Source organism: Coenobita brevimanus, chromosome 66 (assembly GCF_032717465.1).
Source record: "Coenobita brevimanus isolate Jiangsu-jjx chromosome 66, ASM3271746v2, whole genome shotgun sequence".
Classification (NCBI taxonomy): Eukaryota; Metazoa; Arthropoda; class Malacostraca; order Decapoda; family Coenobitidae; genus Coenobita; species Coenobita brevimanus.
Window position 1 is genome coordinate 17,359,631 of NC_137019.1, and position 23,395 is coordinate 17,383,025.

Sequence of the window (23,395 nt, forward strand, 5' to 3'; positions counted from 1 at the left end):
GCACAGAAGTAATCCTTAGTTTCCTTATCTTGTACGATCAGCCGACACTCCTCGTCCCCCAGCTCACATTCCCCCCCTCACCCAGCGAATATCCTCCCCCAGAGCACATCCTCCCCTCCCCCAGAGCACATCCTCCCCTCCCCCAGAGCACATCCTCCCCTCCCCCAGAGCACATCCTCCCCTCCCCCAGCGCACATCCCCTCCCCCTCAGCCACAAGCACAACCATCTATAGTTCCTTCCTTTTAACTGGGCAGAGATTTCGTCCTTTTTCACACACACACACACACACACACACACACACACACACACACACACACACACACACACACACACACACACACACACACACACACACACACACACACACACACACACACACACACACACACACACACACACACCAGACTAACTCAAGAAAAGAAACCAAGACAACCAGTGCAAATGCAAGAATAAAACCCAGAATTTCCCAGCAAAGCCACTTCTTCCGCCGACGGAACAAAGCCATCGAGAGGGAAACCAATACACGAAGATGTCAGGCTTCAATAAAAAGCGTGAAACGGAGCGAGGGAAAAATACAAATATGTGAAAATTCAGAGCAAATTGAGTTGTCAGGTTGGAACAGTTGAGTGTGTGGGAGGGCAGGTCGAGGGTGGGTGGGCGGGAGGGAGTTGAGTGTGTGGGGGTGGATGTGGAGGGGAGAGGACAGCTTTTGGGATGATGTTTATGTTTGGGATATGTGGGGGTATTGTGTGTGTGTGTGTGTGTGTGTGTGTGTGTGTGTGTGTGTGTGTGTGTGTGTGTGTGTGTGTGTTCATAAATAGGCGAGTATAAAAATTGATTGTTAGTGTGTATGAATGCTTGTATGCTTCCTTGTTTGTATACTTGTTTTTTTCTGGTGCTTGTGTTTTTGTATATGCATTGTAATATAGTTCCCTGCATTTTATGATAATGTAAGATTTGTAATACTGAACACTGTGAGTTTGGTTTCTGCCAATAATTTACATTTTTCAGTCCAGTGCCTTCCGCTATATATAATTCATCTTTAAAGTTGAAGTTCCCATGGGTCTTTCTCTGAGCAGTATAACCATCATCATCACCGTCATCATTGTCGTCATTCATCATTCATTGTTATTTCTCCTCCTCCTCCTCCTCCTCCTCCTCCTCCTCCTCCTCCTCCCTTTTCTCATTCGTCTTCCTCATCGTCCTACCTCTATTTCCCAATGTTTGATAAATAGATCTGACAGGATTCAGAAACAGGAACTGTAAAGCAAAGGTTAGCTTATAGGGTACAGCACCATCGTCACAGTAGATTCATTAGTCTGTACCACTTTTTGAGAGAGAGAGAGAGAGAGAGAGAGAGAGAGAGTGAGTCTGTTTTAGGTTTTTGCATAATTACGAGAAAGTCCAAATGAACTGTTGAATCTCCTTCTGCATAAATTAACACTATTTTTTTTTTCATCTCCTTTCAGAGGTGGTCAGGGAAAGGACGACGACCCTTATACTGGAACTCAAGGCCTCATCCTGCATCTTAGAGTCGGAAATCCTGGCCCTCATCCTGCAACTTACAACGTCGTAAATAGGAATCCTCCTGAACAAGCCGAGTAACCAGTCCAAGCCTGAACCAGTCGAAATATAGCACACATATCCTGGAGAATCGAAAGCTGCTTCTTGAATAATCGAAAAAAAAAAAGAAAAAAGTTCTCCCACCTTCTTGAATATTCGTAACAACTTCTCCCAACTTCTTCTCCTTCAATAATCGAAAATAACTTCTTCTCTACTGACTAATCGAGAGTATCCAAACCCGGTGGAATCTAGTCACACTGTCGTAACTGCAAAGGAAATCCCAGGCAAAAGAAATTACTACACTAAACAAATAACTGAGGGCTTAAGATTTTCGTAACAAGGGGAAGGAAGCTTAGAATATTACGTGAGAAAACCAGATCATTCTGCATCATAATAAGGAATTTGTAACAAGAACTATTAATACCAAGCAGTGATATATCTAAAGGCGCAAAAAAGGAAAGAAGGAGTATAAGAAGAAGAAAAGGCTTTATTACGTGTGAGAATAAGACCGGAAAGAATCTCTGTGTTGTAACTGGGGTCTTTTAACAACGACTTGTTTAAAGACGTAAGCGAGGAGAAAAATATTGTGAAGGAAGCAGACCGGATTATTTCGCAACACCGTGCACGTGCGAATAGAAGATTCAGTGCTAAATAGAAGGTCCCATGCGGAATAAGGGGTTCTGTTCCCAAAAAGAAAGTCCTGAGAAGATCGTGGTGTGAGTAAAAAGAATTTCCTGAGCAAAAGAGAGTTTCCTGTCACAAAGAAGGCCCTGTGCGAAAAAGAAGACCCTGTGCTCAAAAAGAAGGTTCGAGAGCTCACTGGCAAAGGAGAAAACGTACTCAAAGAAGAAGCCAAAAACAGAAGATCCTAAACAGCGAGAAGATCCTGTGCGAAAGACAAGTTGGTGGGGGTGTGCGCCGTACCTATGCTCTATGCCAACGTTCTGTGCAAAGGGCGTGAACCATGGCGGGGCCGGAAACCCCTCTTAGTGCCTCTAGTCTCTTCACCCGGCGCTGTCCTCCCCGTCGCAGCCTAAAGGGAGTGAGCAGGTAGGTAGGGTATAACCTGCCAGGATGCGCGTGTGGTGGTGAAAAAACGCAGACGGTGGTGTGTTCGTGTGTGCGTATGGAACAACCCATCGAGAGCTAAAAGATGAGTCTCTGATGGATTCCGACTCATCTAGGCTGCTGTTAAAGGATGGGTGAATTTAGTTGATATCAGTAGCTAGACTTGGCGACTAGCGAAGACGGTGGTGTCAGTGAAGGACGGGTGACTTCTGACTCATCGACTGCTAAAGGATGAGTCTTTGTAAATACAGCTGATAGAAGTGACCAAACCTGTGGACACCAGTGAAGTAACCTATTGGTGCGTTACGGAAGGCTCGTGGATTTTGACTCATCACCTGCAGATGGATGAGCGAGTAAATAGAGTAATTTGTAACCCTGACTGACCTGTATGAATCGGTTATGAATCAGTTACATACGGTAAAGTTAGCTGAGAATCGTGACCAAACGTGTGGAAAGTGAATAATGGAATACTTTTATGTGTTTTGGCTGTCATTCGCAACCGAGACAGCCTGATGCCTCCAAGAGGGTGTTCCAGGGAAGGACTTCACTAAAACAAGCAGCAGGCGCAGAAGGAAAGCTGAGAGAGAGAGAGAGAGAGAGAGAGGGAGAGGTCTTATGCCCCTCGTATCCAGATATGTTGTAAGTGAATAATCGAATACACATATGTATTTTGGATGTCAGACGGAAGCCAGACAGCCCTGTTCCTCCCAAAGAGCGCCTCAGAACACCCCACTAACATTGTTGAACCTACAAACGCGGAAGGAAAGCTGAGAGAGTGAGGGAGGTCCGATACCTGCTTGAGTCGAAGTGTAGGAAGTGAATAATCGAATACCATTACGTGTTTTGGCTGTCAGGAACAAGAGAAACAGCCTTATGCCTTCTGAAGAACGCTTCAGAGCATCTCACTAGCACTACTCTAGCAGCAGGCGCAGAAGGAGAGCCGAGAGAGAGAGAGGCCTTATACCCCCCGCAGCTTCATGCTCAGTGTGTAGTGCTATCCGCTTCAAGAGAGAGGGTTGTGCCACCACCTAGTCTCCGTCAGCTGGCCCCGTGCTGCTGCTCCACACGCTCTGTCAGCTGATTGGTGCCGACGCCGCCTCTGTGTCAGCCGGGTCTGTCACTCGCATCTGTGCCACATTCGTATCTCTGGCACTCTTGTCTGTCACCCGTACTTGTATTGTGCCAGGAAGTGGGATACACTGAAACTTTTTGCCTGTGTCTCTCGTTCTGTGTTACTTGCATATGTGCCACTCGCGAACCTGCGGCACTCTGTGTTACCTATACTTGTGTATTGCCCGAAAGTGAGACATTGAAACTTTTACCCGTGTCACCCATTCTATGCCACTCTCTCTGTGCCTCTCATAGACCTGTGTCACTCGAGCTGTGCAAACCCGATTTGTGGGACTCTACTCGTGTTACTTATAGCTACCTACATTGTGCCTGTCACCCTGGGCTGTGCCACTCTCGTATGTGTGTCGCTCGCTCAGTGCCTGTCATATACCGGTGTTACTTGATCTGTGTTGCCCTGTCTGTGGCAGTTTACATGTGTTAGTTATACCCGTTTCGTGCCTGAAAGTGAGATAGATTGAAACATACTTGTGTTACTTGATCTCTGGCACTTTGGCACTCTACCTCCTATCATCGTGTCTGTGCCACATCTCACCTGTGTCACCAGTAATCTGTGGCACTGTTTGTGTCATGTAAACCCGTTCTGTGCCTGAAATTGAAGACTGATTTCTTATCAAACGGTACTGTCAATCTACTTGTCAGCCAATCTGTGTCACCCACTCATACCTACTTTGTGCCTAAAACAGAGGACGGATTGTAACTCGAAACTTGCCTGAATCTGTGCCTCTGACCCACAGTATTCTTGATCTCCGGCACTTGTTTAAAGTCGCCCGAAGTGCCATTGAGTCAGAGGCAGCTAAGTCCTCCCCCCTATCTAGTCAAGCCCTCAGTCTAAGCTCAGAATCTGTGTTGATCAGTTCAGTCAGAGCTCAGAAATTGCGTTGATCCTTCAGCCAACGCTCAGATATTGCGTTGATCGGTTCAGTTTAAGCTCTGAAAGTGTTTTAATCCTCCTAACCTCTGTGCCAAAATCGTTATCGAAGCCTGCAGCATCATCACAATGGGAAAGTCGTACCAATTCATTTGAGAACCCCCATTTGTGGTTGTGAGTTGTGGTTAATTCCCAGCTCACTCGTAGCACCTTCAGCCACACGAGCTACCAGAACAACTACCACCACCACCACCACCACCGCCATGGACGACTACCACGACAAGCAGTTCATCCAGGCCCTGATGGTGCACCCGCCTGAGAGGAGCCAGGAGGTGAGTGGGTCAGGAGTTTGTTTTGAAGGTCATGGGCTTGGTGTCTGGGCCGTAGTCGTAAGTGGTATTTAAAGGAGACTTCATAGCTCCTCTTCTTTGGCGATTTATTTGCTTTTTATGGCTTTTTTTCCTTCCTCCAGCCTGCCATTATTAGTACCGGTATCCAAATTACCTAAATTCCAGTTGAGTCAACATCTATATAAATTTCCCACAGGTGCATTGTGGGAACGAAATCCATAGTAATATTTTGGACGCACTGTGCTATAGGTCGATGGCAGAGGGTAATGTAATTTGTATTCCTTGGTTGATGGAAGTCTTTATTGCATGATAGTGCGTTACTGAAGCAAACTATGTCATCATTGCAAATATATAAATACCATGAGAGAGACCGTTATGGCGTAGCAAATACCCAAAATAAATCGATAAGAGAAAGAAGCAGCGAAATCTCCAGTGTCACCTAGAATACGACCATTTGTCTTTACCCTCCATTCATTTCCATTTCTCATCACTCACTCTTTTTCATTAATGTTTAACCTGATTTTCTATATATCATTTTCAGCTTTACTGATTATATTATCACTACCATCTTTGTCATCATAATCATCATCATCATCGAATACAGAATCAGGTGAGTGGATAAAAATTAATCTCATATTCCTTTAGTTTGTCTTTCATTCTCAGATTTTTTTTTTTTCATGCGTCTTCGTTTTCATCTTTATCATCATCATTATCATCATCAAATCATGTATTACGTATTTTATTTCAGTATCGTATTAATTCTCGCCTTTTTCTCTGGCCCCATATCAGTCAGTGCCTCTCTTGTCTCCTCATCATACTGTTTCACAAATCATTCATTCCGATCCACCCCTGCCATTCAAAATACACGTGTCTCTACTACGTGTTTATCCACTAGTCGTTCAGATCCATCAGTGTGCCTCTTAGTTTTATTATTATTTTTTTTTACAGCTTATTGTTGCGAAAAATACCCTGAGATGTTGGTCCATGTGAAAAGAATAAAGGCGAGATTAATTAGGAGATTATGTTATGTGGGATAAGTGGAGGGGGTAGGGAGGGACTGAGGTAGAGGTGGAGGGATGGGATGGAGAGGTATATGAATGTGGTATGAATTATAGGAATGGCAGCTTGATGGTAGAAGACAAGGCGACATTGTGCGATTTATTTGTGGCCATCCCCTCTGTAATGATGGCGTCTAGGTATAAATAGATAGATAGACCCACATCTCATTCATATCTACGTGCACCCCCCTCTGTTGGTGTCTTTTGATGTGATATATTAAAAATTTATTCAGATCTGCGAGGACTGCTCTATTCATTCACATCCCCCACAGTCTGGCCGAATATAGGTAGCCTTTAGGATATGATATTTTACGGTATTGGTCAGTCGCTCAGATCAGCAATAGTCCCGTTCAGTATTGGTGTGTGTGTGTGTGTGTGTGTGTGTGTGTGTGTGTGTGTGTGTGTGTGTGTGTGTGTGTGTGTGTTTGCGTTCATGAGTGAGTATGTGCGTGCGTGCGTGAGTGCTGTACCTCATGACTCTCTCAACTTCAATCTGTGGGGTGTGCCAGTTGCATGACTCGTCACTTGCATCATGCCATTCCCTCCCCATTGTACTCACCTACGTCATGGCGTTCTCTTTCGTCCCCAATCCTACCAGCTGATCTTCCATTTAATCCACCTTATTTTAAAGCCACCGGACGATACTTTTACCATTCATATCCATAATTTTTTACTTTCTGTATTTTTTGAACCACGAGAACTTTAGACAGGGTCCCTCTTCCCCTATGTGTTCCTATGGAGAACCGAAATAGACCTTTTTACCCTATTTCGGCCTAAAATTCTCATGTTGCCCTTATGAACCCTGAGTAGTAGCAATAGATTCACACTACTAGCCACAAAGAAATGTTATGGAAAGGATGTAGAGCCGTAGTATTGTCTTCCGTCGCCAAGCTGCGTGAAATAAGCTGCAAGAGGACAAGAACCTGGACCAAGTTAAGGTAAAAAGAGTACAGGCGGACTTCCAGGACATACAATAACCTACAACACCAACTTTCTCACCTGCATCCCACTTCATACCTTACACACCCCATCCCAACTTTACCTAAGTCGTCGAGGGAAGGCTTCCTGGTTGGAACCCTCTGTTATAAATTGGTCTAGGCCTCCAGTGGTCAGTACGGGACTACACATTCTTCTTGTTGGTTGCCCAGGTGTGAATGATGAGTGAATGGAGATGTGGGTTGGTTTTTGATGACCACTGTGACGGTGATGGTGACTGCGTGTGTTTTACGTTCTGTTTGCGTTTATAGTTAGTGTTCTCGTTTTTATGCTTTTCAGTCTCCTTTTTTATGTGTGTCTTTAGTTTCATTGTGTTTTTTTGTCGTTTATTTTTTGCTTGGTGTTTTTTCGCTGGGTCAGTTTTAGGGTAGAACAACTCTGCGTGTGGGGATTTAACGCCCTACTTCCCTCCTGGACACACAAACACTAATCCCTGCCACCCCTAGCCACGGCCCTCTGTTGGATTTTTACTTTGTCTTTTGTTTAGTTTATTCTTGCTTTATTCATATGATTTTTATTCTGCTTTAGTGATGTCTAGTATAGTTGGTTTGTTTTCACCTGACGGAACTAAGTCATTCCCACAAACTGATTGCTAAGTCGTGGATACATGAAATTCAGTGACCCTTATTTATGAGGTAGGAGTGAGTCTTACTGGGTACTAGTTAAATCATCCCTCCAGTCTGGCCATACTTTGCTATAAACTGAGGTGAAAGAGGTTAATGATTTTTACTGCATTTTTTCCATGACAGTTATGCCAAGCTGTCTGTACTTAGTAGGGTAAATCATCTGTTGTTACGGTAGCCTTAATAAAACATTCACTGTTCTCCATTTTGCTCTGTCTGTTCACTTTCTTTAACTCTTGTGCTAATAGAAATCCTAGTCATCAAGGGCAACAAAAACTACTTCAAGTAACTCTTTCTCTGCTGTCGGTACAATCAGGAAATGTATTTAGATTAAAACCAGAAGATTTTGCTCAGTCGAGAGAAATCCTAGCAGGGAGAGGGTCAAGGTGTTATTTTCACCTCGATTCGTATTGGTCTGGCTGAGTCCATATCGAATCCTCCTCTCCCCTTTAATTTATCCTCCCTTCCCCATCCCACTCATGCCTTCTTCCTCTCTCCCCTCTCCCTAGTCCTTCTCCATCCTATCCCGTCTCTTCCTCTCACATTCTCCACCTTCCATTCCACTTTCCTTCCTTTTTCTTCCCTCCACTCACATCCTCTCCCTTCCTTTCCGTATTCCCTCCGTGACCTCACCAGTCATCCGTTCCTTCCTCCCTCCCTTTTCCGTCGATCCTCTTCTCTATCCTTTCCTTGCCCATCCTCTAATCTGCAGTCCCTTCCACTCGCCACCATTCCCGTCACATCTCCACCTCTCATTGCTTTTAATCTCGTCCAAGCCCTGTTTTCTTCCCGCCCGTTCATAGTCGACCCCCTCCCACAACTTCCCTTACATTCGCTTCCCTCCTCTTTTTCCCCTCCCGTCCCATCTCTCCTTTCCCCACTCCTACTCTTCCTTACCTTCCTCTCCTCTCAAATCCCATCTTCTTTTCTCCTCCTTTCCTACCTCTTTCCCTCACATCCTTCTCTCCCTTCCCCATCCCCTCCCTTTCTACCTCTCCATCACATCCCACACTTCCCTCTCACTTCTCCCATTCCCATTCTAACCTTCTCCTCACTCTATGTTCACGCTTCTAGCCTATCCCTTCCCTTATCCTTTTCTTACTTCTCCCCATTGCTTGCCTTCACATCCTATGCTCCTGCCGTCTCTTCTTTCCTCTCTGTTCTGCCTTTACTTCCCCTCGCATCACGTCCCTCTCTCCATCCAGCTTCCCTTTACATCTCTTCACCCCTCTCCTTTCGTTTCCCCTCATCTCCCTTCTCCTGCTTCTCTCCTCCCCTCCTCTCATTGCTATCCATCTCCAGCAACACCGCTCTCCCTACTTTCGCTTCGTCGACCCTAATCACACACAGTTTTTCCAATACATTTGCTCCCCCATGCTCGTCCCTGTGCCCGACTGTACTGCACACACACACACACACACACACACACACACACACACACACACACACACACACACACACACACACACACACACACACACACACACACACACACACACACACACACACACACACACACACACACACACACACACACACACACACACACACACACACACACACACACACACACACACACACACACACACACACACACACACACACACACACACACACACACACACACACACACACACACACACACACACACACACACACACACACACACACACACACACACACACACACACACACACACACACACACACACACACACACACACACACACACACACACACACACACACACACACACACACACACACACACACACACACACACACACACACACACACACACACACACACACACACACACACACACACACACACACACACACACACACACACACACACACACACACACACACACACACACACACACACACACACACACACACACACACACACACACATCTGTCTATCTATCTATCTATCTATTTGTCTGTCTGTTGCCCATCCTCTTCAATTTCCGTACCTGCGCGAGATTCCCCACTCATTCTTCTGTGATTCGCGACCTCTGATCCTGTTCTTCTGTTATTTTTTTTCTTCCCTCTTGTGTGTATCTGCTTCCTGTCTCTCTTTTGTTATTCTTTCTTTCTCCGTCCATGCCTTTCCTGTAAGTCTTTATTTCTCCCCTTCCTCTTTTATGATTCCTTCCTTTTCTTTTGTGATTTTTTTCTTTTGACCCATTTCTTCTGTGATTCTTTCTTTCCATCATTCTTTTTGTGATTCTTTCCCTCTCCATCTTCACTGATTCATTCCTTTTTCATCGCCAGTAATTCTTTCCCATTTAATATTCATATTCCTCTTATCAACATTTTATTCCTTCACAGATTTCTCCCCCTTTCCGTCTTCTTTGATCCCTCCCATTCTTCTGTGTTTCATTCCTCTTCCGTGATTCTCCGCATCTTCTCAGTGATTTCTCTACCTCTTCATCATCACATCTTCCACGCTACTTCCATTTTTTTTTCTTTATTCCTCTCTCTTCTCCACTGATTTTCTTCTCTCTCTTCTGTGATACCTCTCTCTCTCTTTCCCTTTCGTGACCTTCCTCCCCTTCTCACATTCTTTCCCTGGTATTCCTCAGTTTCTCCCCAACGCTACCCCTTCTTGAGACTAGTTACTTTTTCAATTATATATATCCGGCTGAAAGTTTCTACCCATATAATTTTTTCCTCCGGTGAATATTAAATAGGGAATTCCTCATTGGATGTGGCGTCGGGCTTTACATAGATGGAGAAAATATACATACTTCCGTACATATATACCGTACATACATACATGCATACGTATGTAGTTAGAATGAGAGATAAAGGCTGCGACAGAGGTATGATAGATAAATTGATGGACAGATATAGCCTAGATATGTAGATAAATGGACGTATTCTAAGTCCCCTCCTTATCTCACATCCTTTCACGATTTGGTAATATTATAAAACGCCGGTATAAAGCCCATAATGTTCTGCAAGATTATTTTACATGTCTACAGCTTAGGGTATAGACCTGAGAGTCCTTTCGGTAAGGTACAGCAGTCCACACACTTCTTACACACCAGCACATATCATGACTTCGGTGTTATAGCTCTCACCTCAATTAAGCATAGATTATTTTCTTTATGTTGCTTAATTATATGTAGTTTAGTGGCAGAAAATTGTCATAGCTCTATATCCTATCCATAGCACTTCTTCGTGACTAGCACCACATTCTTGTTCATCCTACAACTTAGTTTTCAAGATGGAGAGGTGGTAGTTTCAGGCCAAGTTGGAGTAAAAAGAATATAGAATCCACTCTCCATACTGAATAACATGCTGGGACTGTCTCATTCAGGTCTGCAGTGGATATTAATAGGGGTGTTTTTATATCATGCCGGTGGGGCGTGTGGAATATCAGTAATTTCCATATTAACGAAATTCTAATCAACCTGTTCCCTGCCCCAGCCTAGGATGGAACCGCCGTCCTTTCGAACAGATTATGAATAGATTACAGTAATAATAATGATGATGATGGTGATGATTTATTATTATTTTCTATATTCTTTACATTCATTCTGGTAGACTATTATCGCCTTATAATTTCCTTGGTACTCTAGACTACCTGAGTTATCTTTCCTAATTACGATCTCAGTTAACACCTGGCGTTTACATTTTTAATTAGGCCAAAAGGGGGAGGATTAAGTGGTCTGTATTTTTCCTGTCTCAGTAAAAATATTAATTCCATAAGAACGAGTATTAACGATCAGTAGTGTAAGAGAACGAAGGGAGAATACTATTATAGAGCGTATAGTCACGAAGAAGTGGAAGGCAGTGGTAGTGGTGCAGGAATGAGAGGTAACGAAAAAAAATATGATAGTAACGAAAAGCAAAAAGGAGTAACGAAAGGAAATAGAGTTGTGAGAAAGAATATAGAATTGTAATGAAGAGAAAGGAGACAGGGGCGAAGGAGCAACGAAGAAACAAAGACTAATAACGAAGTGTCTGTGAGTCATTTACCTTTACCTGTGGCAGAGGAAGTGACGTGTGTGGATGTATTATGTTGATAGTGTTGCATAGTCATTCTTTCTCTCTCTCTCTCTCTCTCTCTCTCATTTCCTTCCCTTCCCTTACAATATGTTCAGTTCTGTTCTCTGTTCTCTTCTCTGTAGATGAGAGAGAAAGAGAGAGAGAGAGAGAGAGAGAGAGAGAGAGAGAGAGAGAGAGAGAGAGAGAGAGAGAGAGAGAGAGAGAGAGTAGGTGGGAAACAAGGTGGGAGGATGTGAATGGACCTGGAGGAGAGAGTAGGAGGATGGTAGGTGGGTGGGTGTTGGTGGGAGTGTGTAGCTGTGTGTGAGAGAGGAAGCTTTGTGGATAGGTACGTTGTGTGTGTGTGTGTGTGTGTGTGTGTGTGTGTGTGTGTGTGTGTGTGTGTGTGTGTGTGTGTGTGTGTGTGTGTGTGTGAAGGTACGTGTGCAGGTAAGTTGTGTGAGTAGGTGTGTAGACAGGTGATTGGGTAGTATGTGGGTAGATGTATATGGATAGATGTGTAGACAAGTGTGTGGGCGGATGTTTGGTTAGTGTGTAGACAGGTGTGTGGGTAGATGTATGAGCCGTTATGACGGTAGATGTGTAGGCAGGTGTGTGGGTAGATGTTTTTGTAGGCTGTAAGTGGATGAATGGGGGACTGGTACGTGAACCTGTGCGGGAGTGGGTGGGTGAGAGAGTTAAATGTAGGGGAATGAGCATACCCTGTCCACCTTTACTTGGCCCAAAAATGCCGTCACTCCATCTTGAATGCTGTGTCGTAACAAAAGAGTAACACTAGGAAATAATGCTAGTCACGATGAAGTGCATAGGAAAGGATGTTATGCCTATGTTTTGTCCTCTGTAGTTGAGTTATGGAATATCAAATGCATAAGACCCGTCACGACAAATAGTTTTGAACGAACTGTAGTTTTAATATTAGTAGTAGTAGTAATAGTAGTAGTAGTAGTGTATGTGTGTGTGTGTGTGTGTGTGTGTGTGTGTGTGTGTGTGTGTGTGTGTGTGTGTGTGTGTGTGTGTGTGTGTGTGTGTGTGTGTGTGTGCGCGCGTGTGCGTGCGTGCGTGTGCGTGCGTGCGCGTACGCTACTGTGGATGGAGGACGATGGAGATTGGAATATCATAGATATAGGGGTATTGAATCTAAATTAAGTTCGATAGATGTGTAGATATAGACTATAGGGAGGGTGACTGATAGTTAAATAGATTGTTTTATTAGATATGGTAGAGGTACCTTGATTGATGAACAGAATGACAGATATAGGTAGATGGATGGATGAGTGGACTTGAAAATCATCTTTGTTAATCAGCAGCAATTGACACATACATTTATTTAGCTCTAGATCGGTGACATCAGTGTCGGTGGCTGCGGACTCACCACACTGATTTTCTAAATTCATGGAGAGAAAAGCAGGAGAGGCGACAGGGCTTTTCATGTCGTCTGTATTATCTTTGTCAAATATTGTTTTAGATATACCGTTGTCGGCAAAAAATTGGGCATGCATGATCCGTAGCTATCTGAGTTTTAACCATTCGGCCTCTTATTGGAAAAGGGAGAATATATTACAGGGAATCAGTTTAGGGTATCTGTTTGTCAATCTTAATACACGAAGGCACAAATGATTGAAAAAAAGGACGACACCACTGGATAAGAAGTACGGAAGCTTGACTCAAATATATACTTCTTTAACCCTTGCATTACTATACCCATTGTACCTTAACCTGGCCTAGAACTGCCTTCCCTCCCTTTCAGATACAGAGCTAAAACGAAAAATAAATACTAGAATATGAATCTAGTCACGAAAGAGTGTATTGGCAAAGATGTAAAGCCGTAGTAATATTATGCCACTGAGTTTCGTGAAGTAAGCTGCAGAAGGACCAAAACTAGGGCCAAATTAACGTAAAAGGACTATAGTTGGTCCTTGTATGCTACATAAAGTCGTATGATCCCAGCAAGAATGTAATAAAAATGCTTTCGTCCTAAAGGAGTTCACTACAATGATGGGATAACTTATTACACGGAATTAGTGCAGCATTGTATGATCATATTATCTCCCAGAGTCAGTGCAGTATTGTGCGATCATAATACACCAAGGCGCCCTTGACCGAGAGAGAGAAAAACTTGTCATCATTAGAGAGTAAGTGCAGGTGCTTGATTGTGCTTTAGAGCCCACGCAGCCCAGGTATATATAGAGCAGAAATGGTGTAGCTAGTGCGGTGAAATGTGCCCTTATGTTTGGCGCTCCCACATCAGCTTAAGTTCGAGTGCCGTGAAGCCCCCATTGTGGTTTCACTCTTGTATAGCTGAAACCTCAGTAAAGGGAGATGAAAGCATTTGTATGCAGACGTAAGGTGGTTTGTGCTTGCGTGGTAAATGTTATAGATGTTATGCGGGTGCTTGTTGGTGAAAGGGTGTGGGAAGTAATTGTATGCGTTCTTGAAAATGAGTGGGAGGGGAAAATACAGGCAAAGAACGTAATCTTTTGCTTGTGTTATGTGGAGGTGGAGGGCGTTTTATTGTTCTGTAGTAATGGAATGCTGATGGTTGATGGTAAAGAGACAAGAGATGGAATGAAATGTGCTCTTGAAAATCGATGAAAGGGGACAGCAGAGCGAAGAACGTATGCTTTTACGTGTATTGAGTGGAGATGCAAGGCTGTTGATGCTTGTATAGTAACTTACGCAGGTGCATGATGGTGAAGGAACATGAGATGATAATGGTATGGAGTACAGTATATGTCAGTTTTGATCTGTACTGTAGCAGGCTTTAATTAGAGTTAACATACATACCGGTACATATACACACATACACTTACATAGAAACGAACTCGATCACTGTACACAAACAATCGATGTGTCCAATAAAAGGCCGTTTTCGTACTGAAGGAGTACATTAGACGTGAGTACAGGTGTGGCCAAATGAGATGACGAAGGTGTATTGTTGGTGGCGTAACACCCCCACCCCCTGCCCCTCAGGCCTTTTCTTACTACCTGTCCTGGGGGTGAGTTGCAGAGAGAGAGAGAGAGAGAGAGAGATGTGCACGGTTTAGTTTATTTTCGTACAGATCATCCCCAGGGTACGAATCTATCCAAAGCAAAACACTCATGTACTAACCACGTGTCTTTATCACCAGGTTTATTGATATAGTTGATGCCTTATGGTCTAGTGGTCTAACGCGCCAGGCGGGATGAAGGTCAGGTGTTGTGGGCACTGATCTGAATCGCTGAGAGACTGCTTGAATGCCTGAAAACTGTTTGCAATGTGATATCGTATGCAAGTTAACCATATCTTATTCTCAATTCTGTTTCATAAATGATCGTCAGATGTCTGAGGTGTACTCCCTTAGTTTGTTTACATTTTTTTTTCCAATTATATCCAACCCCAGGCGATTTTACTTAGCCTCAGGTGATTTCTCAAAGGCAATTTAGTCCTTCACGGTACTGCTTGTCATTCCATTCCTATAAAGCATATCGTCAGCGGATCCGGAAAGTAGGTGAGAGAGCTTTGTGCTTACTGATCCTTTCTCATACTGTCTGTGATTAGCGTTTGAAGTTTCCTGTTGGCAGTGGGACCTGATTACAATGAAAGGACCATAAGATCCTTGTCATCTTTGTAATACTGAATCTCTTCTCCGTACATTTTAATCTTATTCTTCACGTTTGCTCATATGACACCCTCCACGCACCACCTTCCCAACCTCGGAGCTCAGATCAGGAACCCCGCTCCAGGGGCCAAGTCATGAATGGCGTCCCGGAGTACTGGGCGATATTTTTTGTCTGTCCTGGAGGCAAGGGGGAGACTGAGGGATGCAGAGTTCCCAGGCGCTTCCTGACCCCTCCAGCCACGTCAGGACCACAGCACCACCTCCCCCGATATGCTCCCACGTCCTTTGGCTCTTTAATACTTGGTTTCTCCCACGCTTCCCCCAGCTTCCCTCCTCCCTCCTTTCTTCTTCACTCATCACTTCATCTTCGACCCGAGTCCTTCTCTCTCTCTGTCACATCCTTTTCCTCTCCTTTTTTATCAGCTTCCTCCATTCCAGCTTTCGTCTCTCTTGTTTACCCTCCTTTTCTTTTCATTCCTCTCTGTTTCCATGATCTGTCCCGCTACCCCTTCCCACTTTCAATATGTCCTTTCCTCCAAGATTGTTTCTCATCTCAGATCCTCTTCTTTCCTCCGCCCCCTTTTTTTCCCTCATTCTCTTTTCTCATCCCACTCAGTCCTCTATGCTCCTCTCCTCTCCTCATCCCGTACTCCTCTAACCTCATATCCTTTCCTTAGGTCTTTTCTCAGCCCTCCTCCCCTATGTATCCCTCTCCCTCACCTCTCATTCCTCTCCCTCTCCACTTATTCCTTTCCCTCTCTTCTTATCCCTCTCTTTCTCCCTTTGCTATGTCCCCCTCCCCCCTCTCCTCACCTCGTTTACCCCTGTCTTCTCTCATTTCCCCCAACATTTCTTCTTCCTTTCTTTTCGTCCTCTCTCTCTCTCTCTCTCTCTCTCTCTCTCTCTCTCTCTCTCTCTCTCTCTCCTTTTTTTTTTTTTTTTGGTCCCGTCGTAATATTATTGTACCCTTACCCGCCTTTTGTTCTGCATTTTCTTTTCACATCTCCCTTTTACCTGTTCTTTCCTTCCTCACCTCGTTTCAGGCAGTCTCTTCTCTGTTTCTCCTCACTCTCTCACCCTTTTTTTCCTCCCTGCACCTTTTTTCCTATCCTTCCCTGTCTCTCTTTACGCTATCCATCGTTTTCCTCTCCCTTTAATTGCCTTATATTCTCTTCCTCCCCTTTCACATCCATTCCCTCAAGTGTCTCTCTCAGTCTTGCTCACTTGTGTCGTGTTTTTTATTTATTTTTTATTATACTGGTTCGACCTCACTAGAAATTAAAAAGAGCTTTATTATAAAAACTAAAAAAATCTTGGGAGCGTCCATTTGTGTTGGGTGTTCGTGACAGGTACTCTGATTTTGTGGATTTCTTTGCTTTTGAGTGGATCGTACCCATGCACTCCATTAAGGTTAGTGGGAATATGATGATGGTGATGATGATGATGATGATGATGATGATGAGGAGGAGGAGGAGGAGGAGAAGAAGGAGGAGGAGGATGGTTATGAAACGACGTACAGGATACAGAAAACAGGTATTCAGTAACGAGTTAGACCACAGAAAATAGTACCGTAAAAGAATTGATTCCATTTTTCATTCAGCCAGAGTCTCATATATATTTCCCAGCATTATATCGCGAAGTTGTCAGATGTTGCCTAGTGGACTTGAAATGATGCACTTCCTGGATGACGCTACAACTCTCGGCTAGTTTGGCGCGGGAGTCGTGTTCTTGTCCTTGTTCTTGAGGAGCTAAAATTAAGATGTCGTTGATGAATTACAGACAAGACAAATTGGGGTTAAGATGAGCAGTCACGCACGCATTTAACCTTTTATATGCTTGTCTGTTAGGAAGTCTCTCATTTGACCTTAATCCTCTCGGGTTATCCAAAATAGAATATACACAGTTGCATACGTGGCAGTGAAAGTGTGTTAAAGGGATACAGGAAGGGTGTAATTTTGTGCATCCTTTAGGGCTTTAGGCTATATGCTCCGTACCTCATCACCTCCCGACCCTTGATCTTTCCGTACGGCAGTGGAGCGGATTTTAAAGCTAAAGGGGCCTGGATGCTGCCTGCCATCTAAACCACGAGACTTCTGTAGCCTATGATGTCCTTATTGGTCGTCTTGCTGCTGTAGAATGTTTTTTTTTGTTTTTTTTTAGTTATTATAGCCTACGGAAGAAAGGGCGAGAGACATTAAAAAAAGATTTCCATTGGTTATATTTTTACACACGAGGACGTTCATTTATATGCAGGGTATCCCGCGAGATTTTTCAGAAACTTTAGATTATTCAACGGCGAATTTTGGGGTAAATGAAAAAGCTGCTATACTAACACAGATCCAATTCATAACTTTTACGGAGCTATAGTTGCTGATGACCTTATGGGGTTAGAATGAGGGAGACCATTTTTACCCATATCATCATCAGTAATTGTCCCTCCTCCTGAGAATTGGGTCCATAGCAATAGAGCATTTATAACGAAAAATTAGCCGTAGAAAATCACCCTGAAATTACTTAATCACGCGAGACACCCTTTTTGTTTCCTCGTGTCAGGTGGTTTCCTTCAATTAAGGGGAGACTTTTTATTGTTATGAGGTAAAAAAGTTAAGGGGAATGGATGCTGGACCGATCTGACATTTTGGGGGAATACAGAGCCCCACCTTGGCTTTGGCATTGGTGGTGGGGTTGACTGGTGTTGGTAGTGGGTTTGGCTTGGCAGTGGGGGTTAGAAGTGCAGTTGGTAGTGAGATTCGCAGTGGGTTTGGTAGTGTCGTTTATGGAGCTGGCAGTGAAGTTGGCAGCGAGGTTGAAGTTGGCAGTGAGGTTGACAATGAAGTTGGCAGTGAGGTTGACAATGAAGTTGACAGTGGGGGTGGTAGTGGGGCTGGTGGTTAGAGTCGATGGTGGGGTTGATGTTGAGGTATGTCAGTGGGATTCAAAGGGATTTATGGGTTGGGTTAGCAGTGAGGTTGAGGTTGGGGTTGGCAGCATGACCTTTGGCTGGGTTGGTACGTCTCGCCTTAAAGGTTATGTGCTGGGGGTGTACAGGGTCAGGGCACGTACACTTCTATGTACACACACAATCAATAGTCCCTTTACACGTATAGAGTTCTGCAAGTGTGTGTGTGTGTGTGTGAGGAGGGGATCGTGTGTGGGGGGATTGTGTGTGGGGAGTGGGGAATCGTGTGTGTGTGTGTGTGTGTGTGTGTGTGTGTAGAGAGAGAGAGGGAGAGAGGGTGGGGGGGGTCTTCCATATTAATATTGAATATATTCGGTTTGTTTTCATCTGATGGAATTGTGCCATTCCTGCATCTTGAATATTGTTTTGGGATAACCTGATATTCGATAAACCATATATATGAAGTACGAATCAGTCTCCTTGGTTACTTTTTTTTTTTTACTTGAAGATCCATATCCCCATTTCAGTTTAGTTTATAGCCAAGTGGAGTCAGATTGGAAGATAAAATTGACTCGTAACCAAGGAGACTCATAACTACCTGATAACAAAAGTTCATCGAATTTCACGTCACCAAAACTTAGTACATGTATTCAATTTGCGAATGTGACCCAGTTCCGTCAGATGAAAACAGACAGGCTATGGGCAGATCATCCCAGCAGTCTGATTATACTTCGACATCAACTGAGCTGGAAGTGGTGAGGGATATTTGTGAGGTTTAATGTGCTGTAATTTTCACCATATACTCGTGCTAAATTTACCCCTCGATCAGAGTTAATACCCGTAACTAGATATGCCCTGCCATGACGATAAGGTAATACGCTTAATTGGTGTGTCAGCCTACCTGCCTTTTCCATTTTAGACATGTAGAAATACGAATCACTTACTGTTTTTAGTAGATATGAGATGAGTGTAAGGAAATGCGATTGGGTTTGAGGATTGTAGACATATGCCAACCCCTTCCACGCACGCACGCACAAATACACATACGAATAAATATATAGGCTACACACACACACACACACGCACGCATACAAACACACTAGCCTCTTTCACAATTTGTTTTTCTGTCTGCCATAGCCTTTGAAACCTCTAGTCCATTAAGTATCATGTAACAGGTATCAGGTGCCTTGAGCAAGTATCGGGTATCAGGGAGCATGTATCAGGTATCAGGGAGCATGTATCGGGTATCAGGTGTGAGGCAGGGAAGCGCTACCGGGAGAAAGAGAGAGAGGTCAGGTCAAAGGTCATGGGAGTGTGGGAGGAGGAGAGAGGGAAGTGTCAGGAGTTATGGATGCTTCGTGTGACCTTGACCATCTCTTACCTTACACTTGTTCCCAGCATCGTTGTTATAATCTTCATCCCCAGCGCTTCATTATTTCTTTCCTACCCTCAGTATCATATCTCAAAGCCCTCTTCTCCTTTCCTTTCCCCTCACTACATCCGTTTACCTCTCCTCTCCGTCCCATCCATATCATCAAGTTATAGAATTAGGTACTATAGTCATCTCTAACACACAGCTTAGAAAGGATTAGTAGGTCTGTTGTTGCTAGCTTTCCTTTTACTCATTCCTACCCCTTTGTGTCTTCTCACTTCTTTTTCACTCTTCCCCCCTGACCCATTCCCCCTCTTCCTTACTTTCCCACTCTTTCCTATTCCTCTTCTTTGCCCTTTTCTTCTTTCCCTTTCACTTAGGACCCTCCTTTCGCTTTTCATCATCTTCATTAGTAGCATATGATTATTCCTTCTATCTCCCACCTAATCCCTAATTCCCCTTCCTCTTTTCCCTCTAATTAATCTCAAACCTTTCCATTTTCCCGTACCTGCCTTCTCCTCCCTCATCCTCCTTAGCCTGTTCCATTTTCCATTCCTCTCCTCCTGCCTCTACTCTCCCCCTCCCTCTCTGTCCCCCTCCCTCCCCTCTCCCCTACGTCTCTCTTATAGATTGCCTGCATTCCCCTGTTCCCAGCCTTCCGTCATAATCATCATCATTTAGCGCCTCATTACTCCCTCACCCCTCTCTCATCATCATCTACTCCCTCTTTCCTTCTCCCCTCTCCCCTTTCCTCTCCCCTCTATCCTTCCCTCCTCCTGTCTTTCTACTAACCTCCCACTGTTCCCAGCCTTCCGTCATAATCATCATCAGTACTCCATCGCTCCTCCTTTGGCCCCCTATCCTTTGTTCCCATCCTCTTTCCTGGTCCCCTCCTAATTTCTTTTCCATTTTCCCTTATTTTTCCCCTTCCATTTTTCCCTTCCCCGTGACATAAGTTAGATTGGAAAGTTAACAAAACATAATGATGAATGATGAAACATGACGGACATATTTTTTATTTTTTGTAGCTCCCTCATTACGATGTCTTTATTTTTCCTATTTATTCAGGTGCTGAAAAATTATTATCATCATTTTTAATGATTAAGAAGAACCTGCCGCATTTCAGTGGACAAGAACGATCCCTCTTGAACATACGCATTCCAAAAAATCTCCCATAAATATAATCTTCAGGTACATTATAAAATATCAGTAATGCTGAGTCGAGGTATCTGGTCTAGCACGGGATGCGAAAGTAGTTAGTTAGCCCACCTCTTGCGTCACGATGTTTTATGATATACCATACACAGCGGGTTTATAGTCCTTTGTTTTGACACACAAACGCTAAGCATACATTATTTTTTTCTTTCTTCAGCTGTAGTCGTGAACATAGTCTGACCTGCTTGGGTACAGGAGAAAGAGTGTTCTAGATCGGGGTCCGTCTGGGGACGTGATAATACTGTAATGATAGTACTGTTAGGCCCTCGGTTAGCCCCTTGACTACCAGAATTTCCCTCAGTTTAACCAATGTGTGTGGTGTTTGATGAAAGCAGCCAGTCTCGTATTACCCCTTGGGAGGTGTAGAGGACAAGCTTGACCAACTATAGGGGATTCGATACGATGTGCATAGAGGTTCTCCTTCACCCCAAATGGTTCCTCAGATATTTCACTGTGTCTGCTGTGCCTGGCGTAAAATTGTTGACTCACAGTCGTAATTGCTGAGCTACATCAGTAGATTAACACTAGAATATGGTGATAGTCATGAAAAAGTGCAGTGGAAAGGACGCATAGTCGTAGTACTGTCGTATTCAGCCGCTAATAGCCTGCAAAAGGACGCAGATCACCAGGTTACCGCAGTGGCAGACAAAGGCAGTGCAGCGGCTCTACATCGTTGACATGGCTCTTCTTCGTGAATAGCATCACAATCTATTGTTAATCTATTGCTACAAGTCGGATTCAAGATGGAGAGTTGGCAATTTTAGGCCAAGTTAAAATTAAAAGTGTATAAACAACATCCAGAGTCGCCAAAGATTTAGTCAGCGAGCTTAAATGTGTCAGGAGGGGCGGGGTTGTACGGCTATATTAAATATTTTATGTGAGTTTTACTACGGGTGTTATCGAGGGTGGAGTAAGGGAAGAGATTTGATTATATTGATTTAGAGTTAGTAATTATAGTGGGCAGGATGTACTTGAGTAGGTGTGATGTGTTAAGAGAGAAGATGCAGTTATTATTGCCTGGCAGAAAACTTTATCTCAGTGTATGTTACATAATTCTTTTGGTACCTTACCGTAGTCTTTTATTAGTTATGGTTGTGTGTGTGTGTGTGTGTGTGTGTGTGTGTGTGAGAGAGAGAGAGAGAGAGAGAGAGAGAGAGAGAGAGAGAGAGAGACAGCTAGATAAACCAAACATTTTCCCTCCATCCTTCAATAGCTGGATTAACGAATTATGAGCACTACGCATGTTATGACGCTATAAACCGCACTACCTAATGCATCCTTCTAAACAGCCATGAACACTAATTCTGGCAGTTTATATAAAGCCAGCACACTTAACTTGATCCGTCCCTGTTGACATCTCATATATGTTTATGTGATGGCAGGATTAGTGCTATATTCCAGCGACCCTCTCACGGGGATTGCTTTGCCTCACACAGCCTACAAGTCCGTGGTGAGATGAGGTCCTCTTTAATTTCCCTTATGTTAACGTCAGAGGTTTTTAGATCATGTAATGCTAACAGGCGAGCAGGTGATTCGCTACCCATATAAATTCTGGATCAAGGTAGCCTCGACTTGGGTCCCTCCGCCTCAGGGAGCAATATGAGATTAGCTTTTGCCATTTCCCCACACCAGGAGACGGATTAATTTAGGTTAGGAACTCTCTTCTCCTATATAGCTAGCAAACACTTCACAGTCAGATTAGAGTGAATGCTAAAAATAACATGACGTAAACAGCGATTTTTTTTTTTTTTTTAATCATCATGCCTAACCTATGGAAACGTTCATATTCTGTAAATTGGTTAGAATCCTTTATACTGCCCTATATGAAAGAAATCCTGACAGTCAGAAGGGCACTGAACCGTGTGGCCCATAATTCGTCTCGGGAAGCAAGGTTATTACAGCACCGAACTCTGGATTTTATGACCCGATATCAGGGGCGCGGCCGCATTTACCAAAGTGGCCCTTGATGGACTAGTGGGTTGGATCGTGAATTCCCTGTCCCGCCACCTCTCTCAAGGGGTATATGAGCTCATGAGTCCCGTCAGTCCGATGACAAATTTCTCTGTACATTCTTGCTATCTACAGACTTTTCTTAATCAATTTTGGATAGATTTTTTTTTTTTCCGAACTGGTGAGGTTAGATGTAGCCTTCAGTATCCCCTTCACTATTGTAGGCCTGTGCTTGGTTTATATAGTTATTTGGAGGAAACAAGAATAAGTAATAAAAATACTTTATCTAATTCATAACAAGGTCGGCTGGTCTCCCTCTCTTGAGGATTCTAACTGTAGTATGTTCTTGAGCTGACTCCATCTCACAGAAAGAAGCCTGTATTGTTTTTCACGATGTAATTCCAGCTTTCATTCAGATAAAGTAAAATAATTGCTGCTTCCACCTAAGGTAGCACATGGTTAGAGTATTTCAGCCGTATTCGTGTAAAAGAGTTAGCGTTGGTGTTGGAAGAATCTAAGTTAAGAGTGTAAATCATGTTTGTCTTCGCATCCTTGATGGTGAGTGCTCTTTGTAAGGTGATATGCACGCTGCCTCTATCCAGTGCTTGCAAATACCTTCGGCCTCTGTTTAAACACTTTTCCACGAGGGGGGTTTCTCCTAGGCCGAATAAAATCGCTGGGT

At 43.8% G+C, this 23,395-nt stretch overlaps 1 protein-coding gene across 1 annotated transcript in view; it reads left to right on the top strand.

Annotated features, from left to right (window-relative positions):
- Positions 1–2,528: 2,528 nt before the first annotated feature.
- Positions 2,529–23,395, top strand: part of LOC145405274 (rap guanine nucleotide exchange factor 6-like) — a 60,286-nt gene continuing 39,419 nt past the window's right edge. The window contains exons 1-2 of the mRNA XM_080276689.1: positions 2,529–2,614; positions 4,828–4,963. Coding sequence (XP_080132815.1) covers positions 2,529–2,614; positions 4,828–4,963 — 222 coding nt within the window. The remainder of the gene's footprint in view (positions 2,615–4,827; positions 4,964–23,395) is intronic.